Raw genomic sequence first — 19,130 nt, 5'->3', positions numbered from 1 at the left:
CACAGAGTTGGCCACTGTCCCTTGGAAAGCGATCAAGAAAATTCTTTTAGGAAGGTAAAGAACCTGTATTAGAATCCCAGCTCTGTCACTACTTAAGCCATATGACCTCAAAGTTACTTAACCTGTCCGAGAATGTTTCCTTACTTGCTAAAATCCGCCTTGCAGGGCTGTGTACATCAGAAATGATACACATACAGTAACTGGCATGTGGCAGAAGTCCAGCAAATGAAAGCTACTATTTCTACCTTAACTGAAAAATTCAGTTTACTACCTGAATGACAGTGTACTAAAAGGATAACTGCCCTAATATCTTTTAACTCAGAGCTTAAATCCTATCCAATCAACTCCTCTAAGGAACTGTAGGCAGTATATAAGCACTGCACCCTTTTCTTCCAGATTTTTACCAACACTAAAAGCAAACCTTGTTTTTAAATTTGTCAGCCATCTTGCTCTTTTTCTTTTGGAATTCCTTTCCATAGGAAATAAAAAATGAAAAGAACAGGCTGTGTTTCAAAATATTCCATTCAGACTACAAGAAATATTGAGTATTTACTACAAAATACTTTGATAGAAATTACAAAATGGAGAGTTCACCTGCAGTGTGAAAATTTGATAAACTCAATTGAAACTACCATTACATAAATAACCATAGTACTGTTTGCATAACCCAAGAATAGTCAAATAACTGGCTGCGTTAAGTCAAATGCCTGTAATAACACTTAAACCTTTAATGAAAACCTAGTTAGCACATTTAAAGTCAACTGAAAAGGAATTTCAACGCTGGTTTTGGAGTGTCTAGAGCTATCTTTACTAAAGTCCCAGTCTTCCTCTCTTTTAACTTTTCCTTTAAAAACACACATACAAACTGCATATTATATGCTCCAGAGAGTGGAAAGAGCCAACTTACATGACATATAAATTCTGACTTAGACCAACTGGTCTCCATACGGTCCGTTCTGCATTAAAAAGAACTTGCAGACTCTAGTCCTATTAGTGTCACTTGCCCACCCATCTAGATCTCGACTGGGTGCTCATTCCCTACAGGAGTGAAAAAGGGGACGAACAGGCTCCAGCACGCGCCCGATAAAGCATGGGCCCTCAGGGCCAACTACGACGAGAAAACGTCCCCGTCTGCAAGTGAGGCAACTTTCCTCCAGCGGACTTTCAAAAGAGTAAAACAAACGGGGAGGGTGAGGGGTGAGGAACGGTGAGCGGGAAGAAGAGTTGATCCACCCCATTCCCCCGCCTCCACACACGCGCATACTTTTTGTTGCACCCTCTGCCCCGAGAGTCTCAGATTCAAACGTTCTAACCACAAATTATCGGCGTTCCCCTCCCTGAAGGGATATCAAATTGGGCGGGAGCTCCCGCGAACTCTGACCCCGAGCCTTCGCGAAGGCTTAGACCAGGAAGGGGGGGGGGGTCGGCGCCCGCTTTCTCAAGAAAAGCGGCTTAACGCTGCTTCCGGTCCACGCTCTCCTGGGGCGGTACCCCCAAACCCGTCCTCCCCAGGACCCTGCAGCCGCCGGTCACCACAGGGTTTCCCTCCGGCTTCCCCCCAGGGACTTCCTCCTCGCGGGTCCGCTAGGCCCCAGAACCCGGCGACGCGCGCGGCTCGGCCCGCAGGCCCCCGCCAAGCAGGCGGGCGGGCGACGAGGTACCGCTTCGGGCCATTCCCGCCGCCATTTTCCGGCGACCGTCGCCGCCGCGTAGGGGGGGACGATTCCGGAGGAGGAGACTGCGCAGGGGCGCACCGGTCCCCGCCGCAGGGCAGAGGGGAGCGTCCGCTGGCACCGAGGACCCTTAGGATCTTCGAAGCTTCCGCTCGCTGGCTACCCCGTCCCGAGCTCAGGCCTCCTGCCGGGCTTTACCGATAAGCCCCTCACCTCACCCCAGATCCCCGCGTTCCCACTTACGCGGAAGAATCCCGCGTCCATCTTGCTGCCTCGCTCGGAGATCGCTCCCTGTCCCAAGGTGCACCGCGCCGCCGCGACGGAGGGCGGGACCGGCAGGGAAAGCCGAGCGCCCGGACGCAGAGCGGGCCGCTCCACCCGCCCCACCAGCCGACACGAGGCCGCGCCTGCTCAGTGTGGCGAGCGCCCGGTACGCGTGCGCACGCGCGTTCAGGGAGGCGGGCTGCTACCAGGCTCAGAGCCTCCCCAGTGGCCAGTCAGGGAGGAAAGCCTCGCGATCGCAGCAAATTGGGTGGGGGACAGACAGAGAGAGAGAGAGAGTGTCGTCGGGTCGCCCCGCCCTGCGAATCCTTTTGTGGAGCTCAACCGGCCTTGTTGCCGGAGCGTGAATTGACCCATCCTTCCACCCGTAGTGGCGGAGGCCTCCCGCCCTGGGGGGCCCATGGAGCGATTGAAGAGAAAAGCTGTTACCTCAGAGTGACGCTAGTGGGGCCGCCCGTGTCGTTATGAAAGTTGTGACTGTGTTGTTTTTACGAGTTTACCAGTTACTGAGATCGGCCCTCAAGTAGTCGAGCTATGCAGTATGAGTGAAATCTGCATTCTGGCCCCGCTCCCTCGGCTTTCCCTCTCGTCTCCGCACAACTCCTTAGCTTTGGGGAGAAGCTGGAACTGTGGTTTAGATGAATTTCGGTTTCGGCTGCCGCGTCCCCACGCTAGCGGGCAGGAAGCTGAGGAGGAACGTGGCCCCCGGAGAGGGCCTGACGGAGAAGCGGCCTGCCTCCAGGCCTCGGGGCCCTCGGAGTCCTCGGCCTCCGCCTCGGCGGCCCAGCTCTGCCTCCCCAGCGCCCTGCTCCGGCTGCGAGGGCTCCGGCATCGGATGCCTTCTGCCGGACTTGCCCTAAGCGCTCTCTTTTTCTCTGAGAGGAAGCATGTGACCATTCTCTGACCATCTTTTGTAAAATACCCCCCACCACACACACGCGCGCGCGCGCACACGCAAACACTCTAGCCTCCCTTTCCTGCTTTTTGTTCACAGCACTCATCTTGAAACTGTGTGTTTACTCTCGTGGCTTTAAATACCAACTGCCTCCTAACAACGTCATAGATTTCCAGCTCAGATCTCTCTCTCGAGCTTCAAACGTGTATTGGCAGCGTTCTCCGGGACGTTTCCACTTGGCTAGACGGCTCCTGGTTCCTCCTCCTGTCTCCCGAGCACCCTCCACCCCGCCGAAAAACCGACCCGCTCCTCCCAGAGTCTTCCCTGCCTCGGTTGATGGCAGTATCTTTCCTTTTCTTTAAGACACAAGCCTTGGTTTCGTTCTTGACTCCTCTTCCTCTTATATCCCGCTTCCAAACTGTCAAGAACCCGCTCTGCTATCATCCTGCTTCAAAGCACTGTCATCTTTGGCCTGAACTTCTGCCCTGGGCTCCTAACTGGTCTCCCTGCTTCTGCCCTTGCCACTCAGCATCTATTCTAAATGCAGCAGAGTGATCCCGTTAGAAAACCTTAGGCGTATCATTCTTAAGCTCAAAACCTCCCTATTAATAGTCCCTTATTTTTCTCAGAGCAAAAGTGGAATCCGACCTGATGCTCCCCTATTTCTTCTTTGATCTCATCTAGTACCCTAACTGGTCACTGCTTGAACTTCTTAAGCTAGCTCCTGCCTCAAGACCTTCGTAGTGGTAACTTCTGCTCTTTCCCCCAGATAGCTACTTGCAAATTTCAAGATTTTACTCAAGTATCACCTACTCAATGAGGCTACCCTGACTGCCCCATTGGAAATTGCTCACATACTCTCTCTACATCCCTGATGTCTCTCTCTTTTTTTTTTTTTTTTTTTTTTGGCTGCGTTGGGTCTTAGTTGTGGCACACACCATCTTTTTGTTGCGGCTCGGGGGCTCTTCCTTGCGGTGCGCGGGCTTCTCTCTCGTTGCGTTGAGCGGGCTCCAGAGCGCGTGTGCTCTGTAGTTGCCGCACACGGGCTTAGTTGCCCCATGGCACGTGGGATCTTAGTTCCCCGACCAGGGATTGAACCCGCGTCCCCTGCATTGGAATGCGGATTCTAAACCATTGGACCACCAAGGAAGTCCCCCACTGATGTCGCTTAATCTACTCTGGTTTTCCTCATAGCATTTATCACCTTCTAGTATTTACCTATTTTTAATGTGTTTATTATCTGTTCCCCACACTAGAATGTAAGCTCCATAAAGTCAGGGCGTCTGTCTTTTTTGTACACTGATATGACCCTAGCACCTAGAACAGTGTCTGGCACATAGTACAGGCTCAAATAAATTTTGCGGAATGAACAAAAGCTTTGTCAGAGGGTCAAAGATGGGGAAGTAACTGGTTTCCACATAACAAGCCAGTTAACCAGATGGAACTATGAAATCACAATGCACATCTTATTAGTATTCTCAATGATTCTGATTAGTCATTCTGTTTTATCCTTCCTTCACTGTTTCTGCTCTTTTGCTGCCAATCTTGTAAATGCTGGTTTTCTGTCTGGTTCTGTCATTGACTCTTTTGTCATTTCCCTCAGAAAAGGTGACCTATCTGTCCTCTCTTGGTTTCAATTACCTTTTTGTCTCTCAAATCTGTATATACCAGGCACAGGTCTGCCCCAGACCTATATTTTCAACTTCCTGCTGACATTCGCTTGGATGTCTGTAGGCACCTCAAACTGAATTCATCTTCTGTCACCTGTCTCACCCTCTCTTTTCCCATTCGCAATGAGTGAGCACACATTTCTCCTTGTCATCGTTCTCTTCACACTCTATAACCATCACATCTTGCCTTTTCACCTCAGTCACCTTCCTTCTGGCCCCATTGCCTCTTGAATTCAGGCAATTTGGATTATTGTCTGGATCATTGCACTGACCTATTAAGCATTTTCCCTGCCTTCAGGGTTGTTGTCTCCATCCTATATCCAGAGTGATTTTCCAAGATGATATCTTGATTCTTTCACTCCCTTGTTTAAAACTCATCAGTGGCTGGGCTTCCCTGGTGGCGCAGTGGTTGAGAATCTGCCTGCCAATGCAGGGGACACGGGTTCGTGCCCTGGTCTGGGAAGATCCCACGTGCCTTGGAGCAACTGGGCCCGTGAGCCACAATTACTGAGCCTGCGTGTTTGGGCCTGTGCTCCGCAACAAGAGAGGCCGCGATAGTGAGAGGCGTGGCGCGCGCACCGTGATGAAGAGTGGCCCCCGCTTGCCACAACTAGAGAAAGCTCTTGCACAGAAACGAAAACCCAACACAGCCATAAATAAATAAATAAATAAATTTTTTAAAAAACAAAAAAAAACTCATCAGTGGCTTCTCAGTCGTCCTCCAGATAAAGCCCAAACTAGTTACTGTGACTTACAAAATCCTTTATGATTTGTTTACTGCTCCCTTCTCCAGACTCATCTCCTGAGTTAATCTGCTCCCTCTCCCCGTGTCTCACTTCTTTTTTTTTTTTTGCTTTAAGGTTTAATTAAATATCACCTATTTCTGTGATAGCAACATCTATATAAATAACATGAGGCCAATAAAATTGCATAGGATTCTGAAAGTCAAACTAGTCTCTATCTCCCTGGTATTGTCACAACGCTAAGAAGCCAAAAGGAGAAGAAACATGGTATCAGGAGCAATTTGTTTTGTACATCTCACATGGTACAGTTTGTAATAGGTTTATGGAAAAGTCAGGTTGCCCTTCTTTTTTTTGCCATTTGTTTTATCAACATAGATGTCAGTTTCTTTTTTTTTTTTATACAGCAGGTTCTTATTAGTCATCAGTTTTATACACATCAGTATATACATGTCAATCCCAATCGCCCAATTCATCACACCACCCTCCCCACCCCCCAGCGTGTCTCACTTCTAAACTGCAGCCACACTGAACTACAGACACTAGTCTAATGATGAACAGGTTAGGTTTCAAAAGTCAGTTTTTTGTCTGTACGTTGGTAAGTAAGCCAACAGAGACTAAGAAGTGACTCAAATGTCACCTCCTCAGGGGAGCCTTTCCTGAGCAGCCTTCCAGAAAATAGCAGAACCCTTACCACCACCCCATCCTACCTTGCTTTATTTTTTCTTCATAGTACCTGACACTGTTATCTATTTTGTTTACATGCTTACTGTCTTTGCCCTCTTAAAAAAAAAAGAAAGCCCTATGAGGGCAAAAATCTTGTCCTCTTGTTCACCATTAAAGCCTTAGTGTCTGAACAGTATCTAGCACATTCTTGGAAGTCCATAAATATTTGTTGAATGAATGTACGAGTGAGAGTCTAAGGCTCAGTCACCAAAAGCGTTTCTACCAGTGAGTGAGTCTGGTCTTTGAAATATAACCATTGATTCTATAAGGAAAAGTCCACATGGAAAAATCTGTTGAGTCAGAGAAGGCTCCTCCCTAGAGGTGCAGTGGAGAACTACAATACTTGGCAGTGAAGGTATTTGCAGACACCGTCTCCTGTAAACTCTGATGCTGTGCAGATCAAAATGGGCCTTCAAGCCAAGAAGCCATCCCCAGGGTGGCTCTTTGCTATGCCTGGTCTTTAATTCCTCAAATACACTGAACTTCAAAAAACTAATAGGCATCCAACCTTGGTGCTGATCCTCTAGGTATAGGCTCCATTTCCTCTACTGCTTTTCCTCATTGCTTGTTGATTGCTGTTAATGGTATAGGGGTTTCATTTGTTGCCTATTGTCTCTGTCCTCTAGACTCACTCCTACTGAAAATATATTCACCGCTGTGCTCAAAGACACTTTCCAGAGTAAAATGTATCAGCTTTTATCCATCAGTCATTTTTATCTCAGTTATGAAATTATTTTAGTCTATAGCTTGTTTGGTAAATTTGTTTCATTTTGAGATTGATGAAGAAATCTTTTGGGAATAAAGGAAAATAAAAACTTAGTTGAATTTATCAATAATAGATCAAGCTGTCACACTATAAGAAGATTTCTGTTTGTGTTTGCATATATAAATATCTAACGTATGAGACGTAGAAGTAGCAACCTGGGGTTTTCTGAACCTCACACTTTCCTAGTCTAATAACAAGGCTCGCTAGATGGCGATCTACCCTTTCAGGATAACATACCTCTTTGGCCAGGACTTGTTTCTAGAAATAAGTAAACTATCACAAAGACATATGGTTTGATTTGTTGTTTTTTACTGAGCGTTACTCTCTGCTCAGCATGGTATTCTTAGATATAGTAAGAGATACAAAGGAAGTTTAAGACAGTCCTCAGAGAGCTTATAGCCAGAAAGATAACAGCAACAGGCAAAGAAGAAAACTGTAACTGTCTGCTTTGCTTTCTAGCCCTTAGAAGGTCCCCCACAGATGCTATGTTCAGACATTGTGTCGGCACATTTTTAAAAGAAGGGCTTGAAGAACAACAGAAGTGTCCATCAGATGGGAAATAGGAGCCATAATTAGGAGAATTCTCTTTCCCATCTATGTTTTCTTGTGTTTCGATGACAGTATCTTTCTTTTATGTAGGGTCTCAAAATAATAGCATTTACCGTTTTGTGGGGCATACTATGTCAGGCTTTATGTTAATGCTTTAAACGCCTTAGATAATTCAGTCCTCACAATAATACCTAGTAGGTTGTTATGGGCTGAATTTTGTCCTCCCAAAAATCAGTGTTAGAGTCCTAACCCCGGGTACCTCATAATGTGATTGTATTTGGAGATAGGGTCTTTAAAGAGATAATTAAGTTAAAATGAGGTCATTAGGTGGGCCTTAATCCAATACCATTGGTGCCCTTATAAGAGGAAATTAGGACACAGACACATATAGAAAGAAGAACATGTGGCCATCTACAAGCCAAGGAGAGAGGTTTCAGAAGAAACCAACCCTGCCAACACCTTGATCTCAGACTTCTAGCCTCCAGAATTCAAGAAAATTAATTTCTGTTGTTTAAATCAACCAGTCTGTGTTACTTTGTTGGAGCAGCCCTCACAAGCTAATGCAGAGGTATTATCCCCATTCTAGAGATGAGAAAAGTGAGACCGAGGAAGGGGAAGTTGCCGAAAATCTCACAGCCAGCATACAGTAGAACTCAAGTTCAGGGTTTGGTTTATCTGCTGAGGGCTGAGACTACAACATTACAAACGACTTGACACTGAGGGAGGGAATGTAGACAGACCTTATCCTACTGGTCAGTCAGTAAGCAAACAAGCCTCCTCAATCTGGTCAGTGAATGCCTCCCAGTCTCACCCAGGTGAGAGGAAGGGAAAGCCAGAGAGGCCTGGCTCAACTTTCTTCACCTTTGGACTCAGAACTCTTCTGGCAGTGGTGGCCGTAAGTGGTCAGTGATGCAAATCATTCTTGACTTCATTTAAAATGAGCCACAACTCCTGTCATTCTAAGAGGTCTTTCTTTTTTCTCTTTATCCCCCGCACCCAAATTCCCTAGCTGGGCAGGGTCCTTATCACATTGTCTTGTAAATGTAGGGCTAGCTAGAAACCAGACACAGGGAAGCCAGTCAGCAAATATAAATTTGGATCACACACCTTCCCTTTCAGCCTTGGGGAATGCCTGAGGGGTTGTGGTCCAGTGACCCATGGGCAATGGATAAAGACATTTAGGCCAGGTGTAGAGTGTATGAATTATGACTTGACCCGTTGCTTACATCCCAAGGAGGGTCACCATGTCTTATCAACAAATCAGGATTGTCTAACTTAAACGAACCTACAACCAGATGAGTGGGGGTAGTAGGGCCAGCATGTGCACTAATCATATCTAGACACCTACTCCCACAGTAGGAGTGCCTGGCATTCCTCCACTCTCCTAAGGTCCAGGCAGCAGCTGGAAAAAGGGTGAGGAGCTTCCATACCTGCAAGGCAACTCATGGACCATCACAGGCACCCAATATAGGTTGAGATGCTATGGTCTTCAACCTCACGCCAAAGAAGTATGTGTAAATGTAAAGTGAATTAATAGAAATGTTAGGCTAGAATAGGTAGATTAGACATTTTATATTGGAAAGCCTTTTGTTGTATTAAATAATCCTATACTAAAAAATATAAAATTTTTAAAAGGCTACCTCTGGTTTGTTTCTATTTCTTATATTAAAGCCAACTGAGTGAATACAAAACAATTCACTGCACAGACACTCTGTGGTTTGACACCCTAGAGTTTTTCTTTCCTAGAGGCTTAATTTTCATTTCCCCTGAACATTTAAGAGACACACCTGTACTGTTCTTCCTGCTTCACCCCAAGCTCCTCAAGATGGTGAATCTGGGCAGCCTGATTAAAAAATGTAGATTCTTGGGCCTCACCCCCAGAGTTGCGATCTGTGTGGAAGGCAGGAATCTGCATTTTGAATAAACATCCCCAGGAAATTCTGATAGGGAATCTTACTTTGGGAAACACCGTTTTGATTTTTCACAAAGAAGACCCTGAGAGCTGATTCTTAAAGCCAGAATCCTCTGCTTTAGACTCTCAGGGTAGTTTATGTCCCATTACCAGTTTTCCCCTGGTAAATGTTTGCAGAGCTCCACAAGGAAAGGCCAATGCTTATTATGTCCTCCAGAGGCTCCTTCTACATGTAGTCCAAACCTCACCCTCCCACAGCTTTCTCTTCTTGTGGAGTAAACATAATTTCTCCAGGGTGGCTCTGGAGGGACTGCGGAGCCATCAAAGCCCCCTGTCTCAAACCTCAGAGAAGACTGGGGGCCTCTGACCCAGATAATGGACCCCTCACAGTTGCAGACCACTGCCAAATACCCCCTTCAGTTGTGACCGGAAAACTGTGTCCACCTCTTGGTGAGTATAGAGCCAAAAGACACAACCAAGCCAAAGATCAGGGGAAGAAATGATTTATTACTTGCAGCAACTAAGGAGAACACACTGGGGATCTTTCCTAAAGCAGCATCTCCCAGAACAGTAAAATTGGGGAAGTTTTAAGCTGAGGGTCCATGCATATATATGAAGGGGTTTGAACAGTTGACAGAGTCCAAACTTTAGTTGATTGAAGTCACCAGGGTCAGAAAAGGTCAACATCATCGTCCCTTAGGTTCCGGTTGATCTGGTGGTTGAGTGCTTCGGGCTAACCTTTACCACTGAAAGATAACTGGGAGTCTTCACAACTGATATGTTATCTTTGCTAATGTTACTTCTCTTGCCTGATAGCAGGTAATGTTTCTGCATTCTTTTGTTCCCTTAAGATCATTAATTATCGAGACCTGTTCAAGGGCAAGCATTGCAGCCAGGATTAGATCACAAATGGTTTAGGCCAAAAATGGCTTCTCTTATGTCAGGAAAGTCATGCTTCATTCTCTTTCTCCAGGGGCCCCCTACCCTATCTGCTTAATAACCACAGCCCCTCAAACTTTGGGGCAATCTGCTGTTGGTCCCTGACAAGGACCATTGCTAGCTGTGGGAAATGCAAGAGATGAGGAACAGTAGGAATAAAGTGGTCCCCAATTTGACCTGCCACAAGCCCAAGCTGCCTCTGGATTTTCCTGATAAGGAGGGGTTACCTGCTATTCTTCAGGACCTCGTTTATCAGGGTCTGGTCTTCTAAAGTTTTGGGCATCACTATCAGCTCTCTAAGAACTGGTGTCTCAAGTCTGAGCTCCATTTGACAGTCTTGTTTCTGGGAATATTACCCCCAAACTGGGTTTGCCTCTTGGTGGGTGTCAAGCCAATAGACACAACCAAGCCAAAGATTGGGAGAAGGAGGGATTTATTATTACTTGCAGCAAGTAAGGAGAACACCGGGGATCGTTCCCGAAGCAGTGGCTCCCGAAACAGCAAAACTGGGGAAGTTTTTTGTTTGTTTGTTTGTTTTTTAATAGGTGAACCAGATATTTGCATGTTTAATCACGTAAAGAAAATATCCATATAGTAAAAAAATGTTATCAGTTGTATAGTATAGATGCCATATAACAAATGTCTACAGGGTTCATCTGAAATTCTTTAACACTACGGACAGAACATAAACCCAAGTTAGGGTGAAAGCTACTCTTTCCACAAGCCCTTATGCACATCTTTTAAGATCGTCTAGGACAAGTTTGTAACAATGATAATAATACCAAGAATAACGATGATGGTGGTAACAGCTCACATTTATTGAGTTTTTAGCATATGGCAGAGCTGTTCTAAGTATTTTACATGAACTTATTTAATCCTTACACCAACCTTATGAAGTTAGAACCTTTACCGTCAAAACTGAGGAAGTTTTAAGCTAAGGGTATATTTATATTCATGAGGGGGCTTGAGCAGAGGAGAACTCAGCATAGAATTGGGACAAAGGTTGACAGAGTCCAAGCTTTAGTTGATTAAAGTCAGGAGGATCAACATCATCCATCCTCCATGTGGGTGAGGACCTTACTTCCTGCAGAACTCAAAGATATATTATTATATATATCTCTTGAGGAACCAGGACCCTGCCCCAAGGCAGTACTATTGTTTCTTGACTGCTCCTCCCTTGTTTCTGCATTCCCTCCCTCAAGATCATTAATTACTGAGACCTGTTCAAGGGCAAGCATTGCAGCCAGGCTTAGATCACAAAATGGCTTAGGCCAAAATGGGTTCTCTTATGTTGAGAAAGCCATTCCTGGTTCTCTTTCTCCAGGGACCCCCTAACTTAATCTGCTTACAAAGGTTGCCTTGAGGTCCAAGGTTATTTCTCCAGGATATCTGAACCTCTAGAAATATTCTACCACATTGGTAGATGGTCCTCTGTGATCACTCTGGTGTGAACTGAAGGCAGATCACTTTTTTCCCCCCCATGGACATTTCCCCGCCCCCCCCCATACACATCCAAACATGTGTATGTGTCTGCCATAAACTTCTGACTTGTGATGCCATCTTCCTGGGAAAGGGAAGTGTTTGAAGCTTTGAGCCACAAAAATTGGGTGGGAAAGGAGGGTTGAGTCCTATTTAGATCTCTTGGGTTGTTATGAGGGTTGCTAAAGAAAATTGGATTTTATAGATAATTTAGTTAATAGCATATGTCAAATTTTATTATAATCTTGCTCCAAGGGAAAAGGCTTTTTAGTGGGCCAAATAAAAAAATTTGCTCCAGGGACTTCCCAGTGGTTAAGACTCTGTGGTTCCAATGCAGGGGGTGCAGTTCGATCACTGGTTGAGGAATAAGATCCCACAGGGCCAAAAGGTTAAAAAAAAAAAATTGCTCCATTACGGAAAAAAGAAAACGGATAGACAATCATTGTTTGATCAGATAAAGTAAAAAGGATTTCTAGACTCTTGATAGAAGACGCTCAGACTCTCAGATAGAAGTCAGTTGGGTAGGTGAGTAGCTAGTTTCCAGAATAAGTCTTAATCCCATTAAAATTAATCAGAAACTTGTTTTAAACATTTTCTCAGAAATTTTGTTTTTGTTTTTCCTAGAGGAAAGCTGTGAATTAGATCCCACAGAAGCATTTTTCCCTAGATCAAGTTGGGGACAATTTATCTTTTACTATGATTAAATAAGTTTATTTCTAAAATGTTTAGCATAGTCCTTGGTATATACAAAACTTTAGAAGTCTTTGAGAGAGAGAAGAGGAAGAGAGAGAAGAAAAGAAGAAAGAGAAAGTTATTAGAAGCTACATTTCTCTCTTTTTAAGCCTTAGTGCTTAACTCTTGTTAAGAAAAACTTCAAAATTTGGAAATAGGCTAAAAGGAATTATTGCATTTCTTTTTAATATTCTGGGGCATTGCCTAGCAAGTCCTATCAGTGATTATCCAAGTCTTTAGAGGAGTGTACTTTTATTTCATTTATTATTTACTATTGATTAAAACATTTAAAAACTCTGAAAGCCTAGATGTTAATTTGTAGAAGACTGAGAGCAATGTAAATGTTTTTTGTCCAATGGCAATACAAAAAAATTTTATCAGAAAAGATAACCACAAAGATTATGGTTTTATTGCCCTTTGGGCATTAATTCGTTTTCCTTTTTTTTCCTGATTCTCAGTCTTTCATTCTCTTTGTTGAGATGATATCCATTGATCTGTTTTTTTGTTTTGTTTTGTTTTGTTTTTTCCCCCTGGCCACACCACACAGCGTGCAGGATTTCAGTTCCCCAGGCCACAGCTGTGAAAGCCCAGAATCCTAACCACTAGGCCACCATGGAACTCCCATCCATTGATCTGTTTCTAAGTTCACTGATCATTTCCTTGGTTGTATCCAATCTAATGCTGATCACAGCCAAAGCGTTTTTGATTGCAGATACTGTATTTTCAGTTTGGGGATTTCCATTCTTTTTTTTTTTTTTTTATAGTTTCCAAATCTCTCTCGAAATTTCCTATGTCTTCAGTCACTATGTAGGTCTTCTCCTGTAGACTCTAACAAATTTATCAATTTCATCTCAAATTCTTTGTCTGCTAATTCCAATGTCTGGGTCATTTGTGGGTATCTTTATATTGACTGATCTTTCTCTTTATTACAGGTCACAGTTTCCTGTTTTGTTGAATGTCTAATAATTTTATTATATACTTGACATTGTGGATGATATGTCATAGAAACTGTATTCTGTTATCTTCCTCTGAAGAATGTTATTTTATTCTAGCAGGCAGTTAAATTACTGACAGATCACTTTTACCATGCTTTGTTAGGCAGGTACATTTCAGGAATTGGGGTCTCACAAAGAAAGGAGAGAAATAATAGGGAAAAAATAATTTTTTGAAGAAATACTAGCCAAAAATTTTGTTTAAAAAACAGTACCCAAAGATCCAGGTAGCTCAACAAAACTTAAGGAGGATAAAGTCAAAGAAAACCACACCTAGGCACATCATTATCAAACTGTTGAAAATCAAAAATAAAGAGAAAATATTTAAAGCAGCAAGAGAAAATAGTTGCATTGCAAATAGGGGAGCAATAAGAATGACAACTGATTTCTTATCGGATTGGAAGCTAGCAGATGATGGAACTACATCTTTAAAAGGCTGGAGGAAAAAGAAAAGTCAACCTAGAATTCTATATCTAGTAAAAAATTTTTTCAAAACTGAGAGTGAAATCAAGATATTTTCTGATAAATCAAAGCTGAACCGATTTTTCACCAGCAGACTCTCACCACAAGAAATTCTAAAGGACATTAAGTAGGCTGAAAAGAAGTGATAGCAATTGGAAATTTAGATCTATAGAAAGGAAGGCAAGGGGGCTGAGTTCCCTCCCTGTTGGTTGTTTGGCCTGGGGTGAATCAGCACTGGAACCCACAGGGTCCTTGGTGGGGCTGGTGGTGGACTCTAGGAGGGCTCAGGCCAGGGAGAGCTTCCCAGAACTTCTGCTGCCAGTGTCCTTGTCCCTGCAGTGAGCCACAGCTGACCCCCGCCTCTGCAGGAGACCCTCCATCACTAGCAGGTGCTAAGAATGGAGGTGAGCCTGATGATGCTGAACTGGTAAGGCTCAGTAAGAGGCTGGTGGAGAATGAGGTGCTCAAGGCTGTCCAGCAGTATCTGGAAGAAACACAGAACAAAAACAAGCCAGGGGATGGGAGCTCTGTGAAAACTGAAGAGGCTGATAAGAATGGCACTGACAGTGGCAACAACAGGAAATGAGACCTGAAGGCAGGCAGGTCCCCACCGCTCCGTGAGAAGGATCCCTGCTCCCTCTGCCGAGTCAATGGGCTAATTTGCATTGTGCTGTTTAAGTGTCTCTTGTCCAATCTGTGGAGATTGCCTAATACTTTCATGATTGATGTGTTTGCATTCCAGAAACACAGCAGAAGAGAAATGGAGTGCTGGGACTATCAGAGGAAATTAATTTATGAAGGAAGAATGGCCCCGGTTTCACTTGCCCTCAGCCGAGGCTGTGCGAGAGAGGATTTTGCGTTATGCCTCGTGGACTCAAATTAAAGGCCATGGGGCTTCCCTGGTGGCGCAGTGGTTGAGAATCTGCCTGCTAATGCAGGGGACATGGGTTCGAGCCCTGGTCTGGGAAGATCCCACATGCCGCGGAGCAACTAGGCCCGTGAGCCACAATTACTGAGCCTGCGCGTCTGGAGCTTGTGCTCCGCAACAAGAGAGGTGGCGATAGTGAGAGGCCCGCGCACCGCGATGAAGAGTGGACCCCGCTTGCCGCAACTAGAGAAAGCCCTCGCACAGAAACGAAGACCCAACACAGCCAAAAATAAATAAATAAATAAATAAATTTTAAAAAGAAAAGATGACTATCTTAAAAAAAAAAAAACCCAAGCACTCTTTAATGATTTAAAAAAAAAAAAAAAATTAAAGGCCATGGAAGGGGCCTTGCTGTAAATGGAATACTGCCATTTATATTGCTTAGCAGGGCATTTGACTACTTTATCTGAGGCCAAAACACACACAGAACTAACAAGTGCTATGATTAAAATGATCACTGTTGAAATTATTATCCATATAGTTAGTCCATAATGTTTCATGTTTGTCCTATGTGGGCTGTTGCTATGCAGTGATCTTGTTTCATGTAAATGATATCTTTTTGGTGAAATGCAACCTTTTCTATAAATGTGGGCAGCATTTAAAGGTTTCTTTTTAACCCTCTTTTGATAAGTCGGTGTGCCATATTTAATGTTTTTCATTGGCATTTGCACATAAAATGTATCATATAATTTTTTTCCCACAGGCCAGAGACCTATTGGAATCCGGGACTTAATTAATGAAGCTTTGCGCGGAGAGAGGATGGGTCTGCAGTCCAAAGTGAAACAGATAAAGGAACTTTTATTAAAGCCTGAGAGTCAGGCCAAAATTAGGAGGGAGCTTTTTGAATGAAGATTCATTAACAGCAGTAATGAAGGAAATGATGTTGATTTCAGCGCAATTTTGATGTAAGCTCTACATTGCTATTGTGGTACCAGAGCTTATGAAATCTTTTCAGCTCATTAAATAGCTCTTTGGTAAATATCAAAGAAGTGTTCTGATAGAGTCTGCACAACAGCAAACCAACGCTGGCAAGGAATTAACAATTTCTTACCAAAGAAAACTGATTCTGCACTGTTATTTTTAAGCTGAATTTGTGTTTTAGAATGTTTATCTCTATAATATCGAGATTCATTTTATAGAAAGGACTTCTTAATTAACCATTGTGAGATGTTCGTTGGTTCCTCACAAATAAAATATACAGACCGTGGAAAATCATTTACAGACCAAAAAAAAAAAAATACAATATTTTAAGGGTAACTTGTCTCCTGTTGACATGATTTTTGTTGTTGTTAAATCAAAAGAAGCATTGTTCACATGTATCTATGCCTAGTGTTACTTTTAATGAGACTTAGAATGTTTATTGATCACCAGTACTTGAATGAACATTTTAAAATGTAATTATTGCAATCACTGGTTAAGAATGTTTTATAATGTCCATATGTGTTATTTTTCAATGATCAAAATGTAATTTGCTTTTTCATTTCTTAATGAATGTTTGGGATTTTTATTTTCTACTTTTCAGAAGATAAGCCCCAGGTCTTACTGTATCCCTCACAATCTGAATTTGTTTGCACTAGTTCATTTCTAAAGAAAATTCTTGAAAAATTTCCCTCCCATATGATAATCACTGGTAACAGCTTTTCTATAGTCAGTGTAAAATTGCTGCTACTAAGAGATCATGATGGAGGGGGAAATTATTAGAGATCAAATATGTAAACTTTTCAAAGATAAAATCCAGTTTACTCATGGATTTTAGCTATTTTTTCACTGGGTAAATTATGCTACATTTATTTATAAGTGAGTTTATGCATTTTCATGCCTCTTAATAAGTGTATTGTTTTCCCGTAAAAAAAAAAAAAAAGGAAGGAAGGAAGAACAATGGGAATGGTAAATAAGTGGATGAATATTTTAAAATACAACTTTTTGTTCTTTTCTTAAATTTTTTAAATGTCAATTGACTTTAAAGCAAAACTAATAACAGTGTAAGTTGGGATTTTTTTTAACACATGTAGACATAAAATATGTGACAACGACACAAAGGACAGTAGGGGTGTAAGTGGAATTATACCATTGTAAAGATGTCAGTTTTCTCCAAACAGATTTATCTTTATTGTCCATTATCCAATAAAAATCCAAACAGAAGTTCTGAGGAACTTGCAAGCTGATTCTATTATTTTTATGAAGACAAATGTCCAAAAATAGCCACTGCTAAAGAGCAGTTTAAGGTGGGAGGCCTTGACCTCCTGTATTAATTAAGAAAATGCAGTATCTTAAGCGAAGTAAGTCAGAAAGAGAAAGACAAATACCATATGGCATCCCTTATATGTGGAAACTAAAATATGACACAAATGAACTAATCTATGAAACAGAAACAGACTCACAGACATAGAGAACAGACTTGTGGTCGCCAAGGGGGAAGGGGCATGGGAGAGGGATGGACTGGGAGTTTGGGATTAGCAAATGCAAACTATTATATACAGGATGGATAAACAACGAGGTCCTACTGTATAGCACAAGGAACTATATTCAATATACTGTAATAATCCATAATGGAAAAGAATGTAAAAAAGAATGTATATATATGTATAACTGAATCACTTTTCTGTACAGCAGAAATTAACACATTGTAAATCAACTATACTTCAATAAAAGAAATTTAGAAAAAACAACAAAAAAGCAAACATACTGACAAACTCACCAAAGAAAACAATAGCATAGAAAAAGCCCCACATGTATATGAAAATTTGATATAAGACAGAGGCAGCTTTGTAGATATTAGAGAAAGGATGAGTGACACCGAGACTATATGGTTATGCATATAGAAAAAATGAAATTGGATTCATACTTCACCCTACACATAAAAGTTCATTCCTAATGATTAAAGACTTTCATGTGAAAGGCAAAACTTAAAAAAAAAGCTTGGGCTTCCCTGGTGGCGCAGTGGTTAAGAATCCGCCTGCCAATGCGGGGGACATGGGTTCGAGCCCTGGTCCGGGAACATTCCACATGCCACGGAGCAACGAAGCCCGTGCACCACAACTACTGAGCCTGCGCTCTAGAGCCCGCGAGCCACAACTACTGAAGCCTGCATGCCACAACTACTGAAGCCCGCGAGACTAGAGCCCGTGCTCCATAACAAGAGAAGCCACCACAATGAGAAGCCCGCGTACTGCAATGAAGAGTAGCCCCTGCTCGCCACAACTAGAGAAAGCCCGTGTGCAGCAATGAAGACCCAATGCAGCCAAAAATAAATTTTAAAAAAATTTAAAAAAAAAGCTTCGAGAGCATGTCTTTAAGGCCTAGGGATAGGAAAGATTTCCTTAAACAAGATACAAAATACCTGCTAGCTATAAAATAAAAATATGAATAAATTTGACTACATTAAGTAAAAAATGTTTGTTCATCAAAAGATACCACAAAGATGGGACTTCCCTGGCAGTCCAGTGGTTAAGACTCTGCACTCCCAATACAGGGGGCATGGGTCTGATCCTTGGTCAGGGAACTAAGATCCCACATGCCACATGGTGTGGCCTAAAAAAAAAAAAGATATCACAAAGGGAGTCAAAAGACAAGTTGTAAACTGGGAGAAGATATTTGCAACAAAATTATTGAAACTGAGAAAAGATTAACATCTAGAATAGATACTGTTACAAACTACCATAAACAAATAAGAAAAAGACACACAACCCAATGCAAAGATGGGCAAAGACTTGAACCAGCATTTCACAGAAGAACTTATCAACATATGACAAGATGTTCAACCTCTCTAGAAATCTAGGAAATGCAAATTAAGATCACAAGGTACCAGTTTACACCTACTAGACTACTCAAAATTAGGAAGTCTAGGGATACAAAGTGTTGAAGATGTGGATTAAACAGAACTCTCATGTACTGCTGGTGGAAGAGGAAATTTTACAAACACTTTAGAAAACAAGTTGGCATAATTGAATAAAATTAAAGATGTGCAAACCTTATGACCCAGCATTTCTACTCCAAACAATTGTATGCATGTACCAAGAGATATGTATAAAATATTCATAGCAATATCCTTTCTACTGGCAAAAACTTGGATGTAAACCTAAATGTCTGTCATCAGGATAATGGGTAGATTGTAACATGTTTCCAAAGTGGAATATTATGCAGCAAGAAACAGAATTAGGTACAGCTACATGCAACAAAATAGATGAAACAGAAATATAAAGTTGAGTGAAAAAAAAAAGAAGTTGCAGAAGACTATGCACAATACGAGCTCATTTATGAAAAGCTGAAAAAAAACTAGCAAAACTAAACAATGTATTATTTCAGGGAAGCACACATTTATGACAAATTTATTTTTTAAATGGGGAACATTCAGGAAAGTGGTTCCCTGGTGCGGGGTGGGTGAG

General features: G+C 42.5%; 2 protein-coding genes across 16 annotated transcripts in view; one reads left to right on the top strand and one right to left on the bottom strand.

The window, feature by feature from the left end:
* The window catches only part of SRRM1 (serine and arginine repetitive matrix 1), a 34,951-nt gene extending 32,875 nt beyond the window's left edge, over positions 1–2,076 (bottom strand). For 13 of the 15 annotated variants that reach the window (XM_036846891.1, XM_036846883.1, XM_036846938.1 and 10 more), the window contains exon 1: positions 1,917–2,067. In XM_036846891.1, the coding sequence (XP_036702786.1) occupies positions 1,917–1,937 (21 nt within the window). In that variant the 5' untranslated portion in view covers positions 1,938–2,067. Of the gene's footprint in view, positions 1–1,916 lie in introns of all 15 variants that reach the window. The other 2 variants (XM_036846856.1, XM_036846948.1) reach the window with 2 other exon arrangements.
* A 2,567-nt stretch (positions 2,077–4,643) lies between these two features.
* LOC118883106 (A-kinase anchor protein 7 isoforms alpha and beta-like) lies at positions 4,644–14,403 on the top strand. The gene is made up of 2 exons (XM_036829717.1): positions 4,644–4,647; positions 14,186–14,403. The coding sequence occupies exons 1-2, from the start codon at positions 4,644–4,646 to the stop codon at positions 14,401–14,403; spliced, it is 222 nt and encodes a 73-aa protein (XP_036685612.1).
* The last annotated feature ends 4,727 nt before the right edge of the window (positions 14,404–19,130 follow it).

This window comes from Balaenoptera musculus, chromosome 1 (assembly GCF_009873245.2).
Source record: "Balaenoptera musculus isolate JJ_BM4_2016_0621 chromosome 1, mBalMus1.pri.v3, whole genome shotgun sequence".
NCBI lineage: Eukaryota > Metazoa > Chordata > Mammalia > Artiodactyla > Balaenopteridae > Balaenoptera > Balaenoptera musculus.
The sequence above is the reverse complement of the archived record's forward strand: the minus strand, read 5'-3'. Positions and strand labels throughout refer to the sequence as shown.